Genomic DNA, 13,136 nt, shown 5'->3' on the forward strand with positions numbered 1-13,136 from the left:
TTTATAGAGAAATCAATCAATTACTGTTGCTTGCCACCAAATAATTTCAAAAGCAAAGTGACCAAAATCCTTAAAAAGTTCAATAATAAAAGTTTATATACAACATGGAATGCGGTGAATTTGTGTGTTTGGTATTAATGGCAGCCTGCGGTGTGTTGGGAAAGGTTTAACATCTGGCTTGAGGCAGTGCATGGAGGAGCCCTGATGTGGCACCTGCTGGTTGCCATGGAGACGCTCCCCAGGGCCTGTCCAGGCCCCCAGGTGACTCACTGAGTCACAGCCGGTCAGGGAGGTGCAGTGACACGGTTGTGTGGTGTGAGAGATGCGATTTCCATCTTGCAGGTGCAATAAAAGTCAGTACCCTCAAGAGCATGTAATAGAAAACAGACTAAAGTAATTAGGAAATGCTGTTTTTAGTCTTTGTCACCTTTGTCAGGTTGTTTTGCAGGGGGCGGGGAGTTGAGAGACACTTTTTTGAAAAATAGGTTTTCTGTTTGGAGCAGTTTTGGGCTTCCAGCAACAGTGAGTGGAAAGTACAGACTTCGGCCAGAGCCCCACCCTCACCCTCATGCAGCCCCCACCCCCAGGTCAGCACCCCCTGCGGGGTGGGATGTTTGTTAGCATGGGTGGACCTCCACGGGCCCATCAGTATTGTCCAAAATCCAGAGTTTACCCTGGGGTTTATTCTTGCTGCTGTACTTCCTGTAGGTTTTTGAGGAAAATATCCTTTGTTACAATATGGTACAGAGTGTTTTCACTGCCCTAAGAATCCTGTGGCCTCTGCCTGTCCATCCTTCCTTCAGTCTAACCCTGGCAACCACGGATCTTTTCACTGTCTCCATCAGGTTACCTTTTTCCAGAATGTCATCTAGTTGGAATCATAAATGGAATCATAAAAAAAAGCCTGTCAGGTTTTTTTTTTTCCAATTGTGGTAAGATGTATATTGGATATATTGGATATATAGTTGTCACATAAAATTTGCCATCCTCACGGCTTTTAGGCGCACCGTGGTACATTCACACGGTTGTGCAGCCATCACCACGATCCACTTCTAGACCTTTTCCGTCACCTCACACAGAAACTCTACCTGAAATAATGCCTTTCCATCCCTCCCTCCCCCAATAAATTCTATTCTACCTTCTGCCTATGAATTTGCCTACTCTTGGTCCCTCAAATAAGTGGACTCACACATATTTGTTCATTGAGCGTGATTCTTCCAGGTTCATCCCCGTTGTAGCCTGTGCCAGAATTTCCTTCCTCCTTCAGGCTGGGTGGTCTCCCTTGTACACATAGACCCCCCCTTTTGTGTTTTCATGTTTTGGCTGCTGTGGTAATGCTGCAGTGAACAGGGGCCGACAGGTATCTGTTCAAGCCCCTACTTCCAGTTCTTACTGCTGTATTCCTCAGCATGAGGTTGCTCGATCCAGTGTCTGTGTTTCCTTTTTTTGTTTGTTTGTTTTTGGTTTTGTTTTTGAAGGAACCACCACACTGTTTCCCATAGTAGCTGCACCATTTTACATTTGAGCCAGCCGTACAAGAAGGTCCAGTTTCTCCACATTTCCTGTTTTGTTTTGTTTTGTTTTAATTAATTAATTATTTATTTATAGGCTATGCCTGCACCATGTAGAAGTTCCCAGGCCAAGGATTAAACCCTCGCCATAGCAGTGACCCGAACTACAGCAGTGACAATGCTGGATCATTAACCCGCTGAGCCTCCAGGGAATTCCATGTTTTTGTTTGTTTGTTTTTTCTTTTTTAGACAACCCATGCCTTATGGAGTTCCCAGGCAGGGATCAGATCCTAGCCACAGTTTCAACCTTCACCACAGCTGCAGCAACGCCAGATCCTTAACCCACTGTGCAGGGCCAGGCATCAAACCTGTGACTCTCCTGTTGCACCACAGTGGGAATTCCCCCCCACCCCCTGCTTTTTTAATAATAGCCATCTTTGTGGGTTTGAAGTATACTACTTTTTTTTTAAGGGCCGCACCCATGGCATATGGTAGTTCCCAGGCTAAGGGTTGAATCAGAGCTGCAGCTGCCAGCCTACACCATAGCCACAGCAATGCCCAGATCTGAGCCGAATCTACAGCCTACACCACAGCTCTCAGCGATGCCAGATCCTTAACCCACTGAGGCCAGGGATCGAACCTGTGTCCTCATGGATACTTGTTGAGTTCTTAACCCACCAAGCCACTGAACACAATGGCAATTCCTACTACTTTTATTTTTAATCCAGCATCTTTAATTATAAGTTTATATAATTTAACTTTTAATAATGGCCGTGTTTAATAACAGGTTCAAAAAATGCCTACAGTTTTCACAGACAGCTCTGGCGAATTGGTGTGAGCCTGCCCCAGCATACTGGTTGCAGCTCCAAAAGTGAAAATGTCTGGGTCCCACAGAGATCCTCAAACACGCTGGCATCCATTCTCCACAAAGAAGTAGAGTAGTAAATGCTGGAGCTTTCCTGGGAATATGCATTCCCGTTCCATAGGCAGAGAATATATGTTATTTTTTAAGAAGCACTGTTTCCATTAGGAGATGAGCATGGTGTTGGGTGAATAGTCCCCTGATGAGTGTGAGAGCCCAGGGCTCCGAGACTTCAGAGGGAGAAAGCAGGGTGCGTGTCCATCCTGGGGTCCTTGGGGCCGAGTGGGGACCTGCAGAGGTCAGTGGTGCTGGCCTCTGACACTTGGGGGGTATCAGAGTGTGTGTCCTGTGGCCCTCGCAGTGGCTTCCTGTCTGTTCTTTGTTCTGCTTCTCTGGAGTTTGGTGACCTGGGGCATCTTGCCATGCTGTGCTCCAGAGATGCCGCCCTGTATCCAGGGAGACTCCATGTTGTCTCTGGCATGGATGTCTCTTATGGAGAGGAATTTGACTCTGAGGATAACTCCTGGCAGAAGGCGGCCCACACGGTGTTGTCCTTTGGTTTAAGTAGCGGATGTGTTTTGGTGCTTCTGAAGCTTCTGATCTTGGAAGCAGATGGGGGAGCTTTCCAAGTAACCCTGCAGAAAGCATATGTGATTGTTTGCAGCAAGTGCCTGGCCACATTGTCCTTGACTGCTGGTCCTGGTCCTCAGAGTAGATAGCTTGTGTGCATGTGTGTGTGTGCGTGTGTGCGCGCCTGCGTGCGTGCGTGTGTGCATGCGTGTGCATGCACCCCAGATGTGCTACCACTTTGTAATTATGATGGCGTTTTCTGCATCCAGCTGCCTGAAGAGCCTGTTCTTGCCGCCAACGCGCTTTGAGGCTGGCGTGTGGGGCCAAGGGCTGACATCAGAGCTTCAATCACATTTTTGTTTGGCATGTTTATTTTTGTTAAGCGCTTTATTATTTTTTTATGAGCTCAGCCTTGCAGAAATCTAAGGAATGTGCCCCTTGACTCAGTTTCTTGCTGGAGCAAACAAAAGATTATTGACTTGACACCAAGTTGGGAAGAAAGCGCAGTGGGCCCACAGCCCCCTTGGAATTGCAGCTATAGGCTGCTTCCACTGGAGCCGGCCAGCTCACAAGCTCAGGCTAGGTCTTTGTTCCTCATTCACCCTCTGAAGCCAGAGTAGTATTACTGTGACCTTTGCAGATTTCAGAGGGGCTCAAGCTGCATAGTTAATACTCAGAGGGTGGGTCATATCACATGAGAGGGGCGTCCAGTTCCCATGTGTCCTGCCACTGGCCAGGTGTCCTGCTCCCGTGCCTGCCTCTGCCTGCCCAGTGAGTCTCCACACACCTCCTCTGTCCCCCGCCCCCTGGAGAAGGAGCACCTTTGCCCCTTGATTTCCTCTTGCTTTTCCCCCCAGCTCCAAATCTAGAATAAAGGGGACTTTGGTTCCATTAGTCTCCTTAATTTTTCCCTCTGAAAACAAAGTCCTTCTTGTCTTGTTGCTTCTAAGAGGAACTTAGAGGGTCCTGAGATCATAGGATGTTGAGGACTTTGGGGATCATTTAGCACCATTGCATTGTCCTCCTGTGCCCTGAACACACACACACACACACACACACACACACACACACACCTATCTTCCTTCTACTCTGAGGACCAGGATACCCTCAGCCTTGTTAACGCACATTCCTGTCAGCAACCTTTCCCTCTTTTGAAGGGACACTGTTTGTAAATTGGGGAGTAAGCTGGGCTTAATTGAAATCCCCAATGGGAGCGCAATAGCCCCCGTTCCCTCTCATTTTTCAAGTTCTGCCCAGTAGCCGGAAGTGATGGAAGACAGAGCTCACAGGCTAAGGCTGGGGATGGAGTCACAGAAGTTCCCTCTGACAGCCCCTTCACCCCCACCCACTGCAGGGCTGGAGGAGGGGAAGCCAGATGACCTGGCTGTGGGGGCAGGGCGAGCCTCTGGGTGGGATGAAGACACCTGTGGAGGTCAGAGGCGGGGGTGGGCTTTATGTAAGGACAGCCTCCGGGCAAAATAGTTTACCCCATTTCTGGTCTGTGTAGCCCAGGGGCTCCTAGTTTGGGATTCAGGAAGTATGATCCCCAGCAGAAGCGGCACAGATGAGACCTTTGCTGGTGCAAGAACACTCCTGGCGGGGTCGGAGGAGTAGCCAAGGAAAGGCGATTTTCTCAGTCGTTTGGGCCAGTGAGCCAAGGTCATGTTCTCAGTGACTGTGCTCGAGGGCTCTTTCCATGGTAATCTGCTGGCGAAAGCCAGTGATTTCCAAGTTCTCATTATAACTAGGCATTCACATTAAGTTGGCATTTTCTGCATTGATTTGCTGAGCGTTGCCTTTCAGGTCTCTGGTAGCCTCTTAGCGGGGCAGTGGGGGCCCAGACATACTGGTGTTGCCTGGCGGATTCCCATCCAATGCCCTTTACATAAGTTACCTGTTTCATCCTCACGACAGCCCTGGAGGGAGGCCTGATTCTCATTTTACTGACAGGAGGCCCCTTTCCTTTCCACTCAACTTCCCTGTTGCTGAGTTGGTCACAGGGCCTCCTGGGCATTCATCGATGTCTGTCTGGCAGGGGCCGGGCGTGCCTGGCAGCCTCGGCCAACAAGGTGAGGGCAACCCAGGCCGAGGTCAGCATGTTCTTTGCGGAGCGTGATGATGGCCGGCTTGTTCTGAGCAGGAGCTGGGATTCTTCCTAAATCTTGGTTCCCCCGTGGGGTTGGGTGGTTGGTTGTTGGCATGGGGTTTGAGTTTGGATTTCAACTTTATTCTTGAATTTTTATTTCAGGACATAACTTGGCAAGATGAGCACTCTGCCCCCTTCTCCTGGGAAACGAGGGTAAGTTGGATTAAATTTAATTTTGTTTGTCCTTTGAAAAAGAATGGCATCCTTATGAGTTTTCCTTTCAGCACTTGGGCTCCAACGGCAGCGGCCCCACTGCCAGGCTGCAGAAGCTGTGTCCACTGCTGGCAGGAAAGGAGAGATGGGTGGGCTTGGGCTTGGAGGTGGATGCCGAGTGACATTGGTGCTGTTGGTGGGGGCGGCCTGGGGCATCGTCTGACCCAGGGGCTCTTCCTCTTTCACACATCTGCCTGCCAGCCCTCAGCACCTTGGTGGGGCTTCACAAGGCGAAACTTCAAGTAAAACTTTGGGGGCGGGCTAGCTGAGAGCTGCTTTTATTAAAATGAAATCAGAAGGGGATTGAGGGATGTGGGGACAAGAGGAGACAGTGGCTGAGACAAGACTGCAGACCCATCAGAACTCCCCGGAGGGGAGTTTCCATTGTGGTGCAGCGGAAACGAATCCAACTAGTGTCCATGAGGATGCGCGTTTGATCCCTAGCCTTGCTCAGTGGGTTAAGGATCCAGTGTTGCTGTGAGCTGTGGTGTAGGTTGCAGACAAGGCTTGGATCCTGAGTTGCTGTGGCTGTGGTGTAGTTTGCAGACAAGGCTTGGATCCTGAGTTGCTGTGGCTGTGGTGTAGGCTGGTAGCTGTAGCTTGGATTCAACCCCCAGCCTGGGAACCTCCATATGCCATGGGTGTGAAACACCCCACCCCAAAAAAAAGGAAAGAAAAGAACTGCCTGGTAGGTCAGCTCTAAGGGATGGAGGTGCTGAGGGTGGGGGAGAAAAGGAAAGGACCATTCTTTGAACCCCAGGAAGCTGGAGGGCATAGCTTATTCGCCAACACAACCCTAACTCTGGTCTCCAGCTATTCATTTATTGCTTATTGTTTTTAGCAGAGTTGCTTAAGAGTATCAAGCATAATTGAGTTTAATCCATTTCCCCACTCTCCCAGTGGTACTGGTTGTTCCAGTACCAATGCATTAGTAAGTAGCAAAGTGAGCAAAAGGCAGCTGTCTCTAACCCAAAGAAAAGGAAAAAAACCAGGGTTCTCTGAATTCTAGAACATTCGATGCTGTGTGTCGGAGCATTCTTCCATAATGGGGGTGAGCAGGGTGGCTGTGTGCCTGGAGTAGGGCATAGGCATGAGGTCAGATCAGGGCTTTCAGGCGCTGACCCCGGAAGGGGCTTGCTTGTTGGTTTTTCACCTGTCCTGGCAGAAATGACATACAGGGGACTGGAAGGAGGGGGGTCAGAGTGGAGCAAAGCCATGGTGGGGCTCCTCAGATGGTCTGAGGGGCCCTCACAAGGGGGTCTGTGTTTTCGGGACCACTGGTATTGTTGCCCAAGAGCAGCGCTGTAAGTGATGCTTGCTGCCCCAGGTGGCACAGGCTGCCCTAGGCCGAGGACACCTATGAAAGTTGAGGTGACTCTTCCATGAGAATCAGGAGGTAGCTTTTGAGAATCCCCAACATTAATGCAGATGAGCCTGTTCACCTGGCAAGCAAGCAGATTCCTTCTGCCCCTGGGGTCCCAGAAGGCTAGGTCCTAAACGTCCTAAAAATAAAGATGCAAACATCCACATCCTGCACGTGGGATTTTTTTATTTCCCTGGCAGATGAATAACCTAGGTCTGTGCAGAGGACAGGGTGAGCACAAGTGTGCCTGGAAGCTGGAGTCTGCACTGGGATCTGGACAGTGGTCGAAGGAGGGGCCGGGTATGGGGAGCCACCTGAAATCACAGCAGCTCTGGAATCCACCAGCTCTAGAATTGTCTGCCAATGGTGCAGAGGACATTTGGAAGTGGGTAGAAGGTCCATCCCTGCATTGACATTCAGCCAGGGCCTTCCATGTTCCTTTTCTATGGGCTTCCCAGATAGCTGCTTGAGAAGCACTGATCCTGTACCTGAGTCTAGGAGCAGGTAGATGGGAGCTCTGCAGGGGGCAGGGAACAGCCCTGGGTACAGAGCAGAGGGCAGCACAGGGGTTCCTGGACTGGGCCCTGTCTTTGATGACATCTCAGTGATGAAGATACAGAGAAGTGGAATTCGTTAAAGTGCCCTGAGCCTGAAGTCCATCCTGCCCACCATGCGGATATCTGCCCTTGTTAAATGTTCTCCAGTCACCCGTTTGTGAGATGGGTCATTTCATCCGTTGTGAACCCCATGCAGCTGACATTCTGGGATAAGGGCGGGGTGGCACTGGGGGTGGCTGCTAAGAACAAGGCTCAGCGTAGTAACAGGTGCCCGGAAGAGGTCTCTAGAACAAGGGGAGCTGACACAGTCCATCATGGGTCACACTTGTGCTGCTGCTAGTTGTCCTCAGATGCCAGCCAGGTCCCTTAAACACCCGCATAAATCAAGAAGGCTCGGTAAAATCAAGTCAGTGTGTGTTGCCCATTTTAACTTGTATCTTTTATTTTTATTATTTTTTTATTTTTTTTATTTTCCCACTGTACAGCAAGGGGGTCAGGTTATCCTTATAACTTGTATCTTTTAAATAAAAAGCATGTCCTGGAGTTCCCTGCTGGCCTAGTGGTTAAGGTTTTGGCATTGTGACTGCTGTGCTGTGGATTCGAACCCAGGCCCGGGAACTTCTGTGTACCATGAGCAAGACCAAAAAAAAGCATGTTTTTGTGGCTCACAGGTCTCTGTTCCATTTCATGTTCCGTTTCAATGAGAGAACCAGCTTATGTCATGAGCTGACAGACTCTCTGTGTCCTTGCCTCTTGGTTTGACCTCTCAAGTCAGACTGAGATGGTTTAAAGTCAGAATTTTGTAGAGGCAAGATAGAAACTGTTCCAGAGAGCAAAGGGCCTCACCCCTATTCATCTTCATGAGTCAGCGTCCACCACTCACCCATCCCCAGCCACAGGCTCTAATCCCCTGCTCCCTGCTTTGTCACACTCCTTAGAACACAAAGACTGACGAGCCTTCTTTTGGGAGCTGCACACAGGAGGTGGGTTAGCCAGGTCAGAGCCCCGACCCCAAGTGCAGGGCTCAGCTGATGCCTTTGATGCACAGCAGACACCACAGCTTCGTGGCTTGAAGCAGCCCTTTCTTTGCTCCTGATTCTGTGGGCTGGTGGTCTGGGTAGGGCTCAGCCAGGCTGGTTTTCTCTGGGCCTTTTCGGGAACCACTCATGTGTCGTCTGATGGGAGCAGACTGCTCCAGCTTTAGTTGGGGCCACGTGTGTCCAGTGAGCCACTTAGTGGAGGAAGAGTTCCCTGCAGCAAGCATAAAGCAGGCAAGGCCCCCCAAGGCTTAGGCTTGGGAACCTTGGAGTCCCCTCTGCTCTGTTCTGAGGATCAAACAGAGACAGTCCAGCCTGATTCAAGGAGGACTTGGATTGAACTCCTGACAGAGAGCTACAGAGTACTTGTGCCCCTGATAGAGAGCTGCGGAGAACTTGTGCGGTTTTGAATCTAAAATGGCTTATACTCCCGCAGCCCTGACACAAGCTAATTTGATTGTCTATCATCCATTACTTTTTTTTTTTTTTTGGTTTAAATTTTTAATAGTGGTAAAAGGCATATGACATGAAACGTACCATCAGTGGACATTGTTGTGCACCTGCCCCACCATCCATCTCCAAGACTTTGTCATCTTCCCAAACTGAAACTGTCTCCATTAAACAAAAACTCCCCCAGTCCCAGCGGCTGGCACCCTCCCTTCTATTTCCTGTCTCTGTGACATCATCCATTGATTTTTTTTCAGCAATTCAGTGAACATTGATTGCCCATCCACTCTGTGTCAGACATTATGCTTAGGACCTAAAAATGATTAAATACGTGTTCGCAGAAGACAGCCTGGTGAGGGGATGGCTGCATTTGGGGGTAGAACTCAGGCAGGGGAACAGCTTTAGCCACCCAGTTGTTTGTTTTGTGTGTGTGTGTGTGTGTGTGTGTGTGTGTGTGCTTTTTAGGGCCACATCTGCAGCATGTGGAAGTTCCTAGGCTAGGGGTCCAATTGGAGCAGTATCCACTGGCCTACACCACAGCCACAGCAACGCAAGATATGAGCTGAGTCTGAGACCTACATCACAGCTCAAGGCAACACCCGATCCTTAACCCACTGAGCGGGACCAGGCTTTGAACCTGAATCCTCATGGATACTAGTTGGGTTCTTAACCTGCTGAGGCACAACGGGAACTCCCCAGCCGTTCAGTTCAGCAGATGTTTAATGATCACCGGCTAAGTGCTCAGCTCTTTCTAAGCTCTGACTTCTCAGCCCCCAGTAGTCAGGGCAGCTGAGGTCAGGATCACTGTTGGGGCCAGAGCCAAGAATCCCAAGCACTTGGGGTTTCTCCCCAGTTTTTGCCTCTGCCTGGGCCCCTGTCTTCAGGCCAGCCCATGGTGGGTTCTACCTTCAGGGGACGGGTGAGCTGCCGCTGGGCTTGCCACCTGGAAAGGTAGCTCTGATCGGGAAGGCCCTGGATGGTGGGCTCGCAGGTGGTCTTCCAGCCCGCCCCTCCCCTCATGGGCTGCCCCCTCCCGAGGCTGCGCCAGGCCTGATGCCTCTGTGGCTTTGACCTCTCTGGTCACAGGAGAGAGGCCCAGAGGGAGCAGTGCCTGTCTTGGTTGGCAGGTGAGCTTGGTCACCTTTCCACTCCTCCGTCAGCCTGGCAGGTGTGCTGAGCGAGAGGAGGGGAGGAGAGGGTGCCTGCAGAGGTGGGGGGGCACCCCCCACCCCCATGGATTCTTCTTTCCTGCTCCTTAGTTTCCAGAGGAAAATGCTCAGCACTTGGAATGCTCCAGAGACGGGGCGGGGGGAGGAGAGGATTCCTGACATTCCCACGTCTGGGCTAGGGAATTTCGAGGCGACTCCTGCGGGGGCAGTGGGACTCTGGGGACCCTTCCCCCATGCGCCTTCCTCCCCCAGGCTGTCTGGATTTTTCCTGTCTGTCCACCCAGTCCTTCACCCGAGGTCACTACCCTTGGGAACAGGGTTTGGCTCCTTGAGCCCTGGGGGCCAATGTAGGCCATTCCCAAGGTAGGTGGCCCCCAGTCCCCGCTCAGGAGAAGAACATGCGTGGGAGCAGGGGTGCCTCCCGCACTCTGAGCCCACGCCTGAGGATTTGCAGGCCCAGGCAGCCGGTCATGTCACTGCTCCTGAGGGCAGTGAGTTCAGGTCTGCATGTGGCTCAAAGGCTGTCCGCCTGTGGGGGACAGACGGATGTTCCATCAGGACATCAGCAGAAGGAGGGTCCTGGGTTCCAGACTGCGGCTCTGGTCCGCCCTCCCTCTTTACTGCTGGTGGGAAGTTTCTCAGAAGCATGGGGCCCCATCACAGGGTCACTCCTGCTTGGGGCCCCTCTCCCAGCCGCCCACCCCTGTGCTGTCTCTAACTCACCCTCCTGAGATCCAGAGCAGAGCCCCTGGCTCCAGACCTTTCCTGGCTCTCGTGGATGTGACAGCATGTGTGCAGGGACCCATCGGCTCTCAGCCCAGGGCCCAAGGGTCCTTCCTGCTGGTTTCTCCTTCAGCCCTCCCAGCTCTGTCTCCCAGGCTCCTGGCCCCCCACCCCCAGCCCTCTGTACAGGCAGAGGGAGGTTCTCCTGTCAGTGCAATGGCCGGGCGGCTCCCGCGGGCCCTGGTCTGTGCTGAGCACCTTCGGGGCATTTTCTCTGCTAATCCCCCCACCCCCACTCCTTTACGGACAGGAATCCCAGGCCTCTAGTTTAGTGGGAGGGTGTGGACTAAACACCCAAGCCCAGGGCCGCCTGTGTCACCCCTTCCATCTTCCTCTGAGATGCTGGGTGGACACACTTAGCATTGCTGGTGTTTGTTCTTTGTTGGTGCATCTCATCCCTGTGAGATGATGAGCCCGGGGGGTCGGGGAGCAGAGGCAGTGTCCCTTGGCCTCATAGCTCTGGCTCCTTGAAACTCACCCCCCACCCCCGACCACGTTGGGTGTCGGGTTTTCCCCAGGCTCCCTTTGCCATGGGGCCCGACACCTGGGCACTGTGGACCCGAGTGGACGGTGCTTTGGCTGCCTGCTTCCCTGGCGAGAACAGGAGTGTCTCATTTAGCCCCTTGTGTTTGGGCGGGTGGTCCCCCAGCTCTCCCCCCCTGACCCCCTCCTGGAAGGTCTCACACCCACAGTCTCACTGGCCGGGCTGTCTCTTCCTCCCCAGGTTGCCTTTCGACTAATTGTGTGATTCTTCTTCCTCTTCCTTCTTGGGAGGGGGAGGAGAGGAGAAAATGTTAAATGGTTTGTGAATTTATTAGGATGTGCTCCAGTAAACTATGATCGTTTTTGACATTGTTTCTGCAGTCTTTGTCTCAACAATTTAGATCTGCCAGAGGCTGCCAAGCCAAACAGTTAGTTTTGGCTGCCTGCGCCCCCCTTTACAGAAATATTACACATTCCTCTCCAGTGAGTGGGATGTAAAAATAGACACTGGGCTCAGTTGTGGTCTTTCTGTTTTTAGAACGGACATGGCCAGCTGAGACCCAGTTCCCCACGTGGGCCAGTGGACGCCCAGGTCTGGCTGGCTGGACCAGACCCCCTTGGACGCATCGCCCTGGGGCTCCAGCCAGCTCCTGGGATGTTTGGGGAGGGGCCGGTGGCATCACCTCAAGGGGAGAGGGCTTCCTGTGTCCTGCAACCCCCATCTCAGCTGCCTTCTGTGAGACCCGGGAGTTGAACCCCCATCCCCAACTTCCTGCCCGAGCTCAGCGCTGCAAGCTGGGGACTCTGACCCATGGGCTGCTCCTCCACACCTGGAAAACTGGCTTTTTCCAAAAATTAGAAAATGGTATTGGGCCTTCCGGACTTTGCAGCATCCATCACAGCTCCAGAGGCAGCCCCCTGCCAGCCTTGTGGCCCCGAGGCAGGGCTGGCCCCCTGCTTACCTATCTGCTCCAGTGTCAGAGCCCCCTCCCAGCACCTCCTGCGTTGGGTCTTCAGGGGTGCAGGGGGTGTCAGAGCCCCCTTGGGAGGCGCAGGCTCAGGGGGTCCATGGGAAGCACCACATCCCTGTGGGGAGCGGACCCTGGGCCGGGATGGGGGCTCTGGGCCACACTCACTGCTGGGCGCAGATGCTGCCTCATGTCCCAGCCATAGGTACGCCGGCCTGGGGACCAAGGATGGTGGTGGGGGGGCACCCCGCAGAGGGGGCCCACTGGGAATACTGTCGATACCCTCCCCCCGCCCAGAGTTAGCTGCCTCACCCCACATTTCCTGAGTGCTTACTAAGTGCCAGGCCCAGTTCTGAAACAAGAATCCCGCAAAGTAAGCAGGGTCGTTACTCGGTTTGTCCCAGAGAAAGAAAGTTCCTGGGGTTCGTGTCCCGTCGTTGTTGGGTAATGTGCCTTTACTGAGAGGAATGGTTTCGGGGAAGAAGGTGACCATAGCCTTGGGCCCATGAGCAGGTGCCTCTAGAGTGGACAGGGGCGGCAGGCAGAGCGGGTCTGGGGGAGGGTGGGGTCACGGAGCAAAGGGCCCCAAAGCCTCCTCTGAAGCACAGAGGGAGCTGCAGTGTGGGAGCCACCTATGTGTGACCCACACGTCTGTGGAAGTGACCAGGAGCCACTTTTCAGTGTCCGGGTGCTGTGCATGGGCACCTGTGCAGCTGGAGAGCCCAAGCAGAAGATATCCCTGGACAACCCCTTGACCCCCAGCCTGGGCCCCATCCGAGCGAGGTTTGGGAGCTGAGTGAGATGAGCTCCAGGCAGGACAGAGGTCCTCTGCCTCGGCGGTGCTGTGGCAGGTTGTCACATCCAGCTCAGTGGTGCTTGGGTGGCCCGCCCAAGGGCCTGGAGCAGTCCTGGCACCAGTCACTGCCTCCTCCCCAGCATCCCTGGGGCAGCCCAGTGCCCTCCATGTAGACACATGTTCAGCCCATCCTTCCAGAGGCTTCTCTCCACTGGAGAAAGGACTGATCCT

At 52.9% G+C, this 13,136-nt stretch overlaps 1 protein-coding gene across 9 annotated transcripts in view; it reads left to right on the forward strand.

Annotated features, from left to right (window-relative positions):
* C14H1orf198 (chromosome 14 C1orf198 homolog) overlaps positions 1-13,136 on the forward strand; it is a 37,101-nt gene that overhangs the window by 10,954 nt on the left and 13,011 nt on the right. For 7 of the 9 annotated variants that reach the window (XR_014827901.1, XR_014827902.1, XR_014827903.1 and 4 more), the window contains exon 2: positions 5,192-5,242. Coding sequence is in view for 1 of the 9 variants with exons in the window: in XM_001927098.6 (XP_001927133.2) it covers positions 5,192-5,242 (51 nt within the window). In the remaining 8 variants the exon portion in view is untranslated. Of the gene's footprint in view, positions 1-1,632; positions 1,666-2,120; positions 5,243-13,136 lie in introns of those variants that run through there. The other 2 variants (XM_084996912.1, XM_084996911.1) reach the window with 2 other exon arrangements.

This window comes from Sus scrofa, chromosome 14 (genome assembly GCF_054392235.1).
Source record: "Sus scrofa isolate SSC_HxYL_T2T_F1_AM1 chromosome 14, Sscrofa_HxYL_maternal_Yorkshire_Landrace_v2.0, whole genome shotgun sequence".
In the NCBI taxonomy this organism is placed as follows: domain Eukaryota; kingdom Metazoa; phylum Chordata; class Mammalia; order Artiodactyla; family Suidae; genus Sus; species Sus scrofa.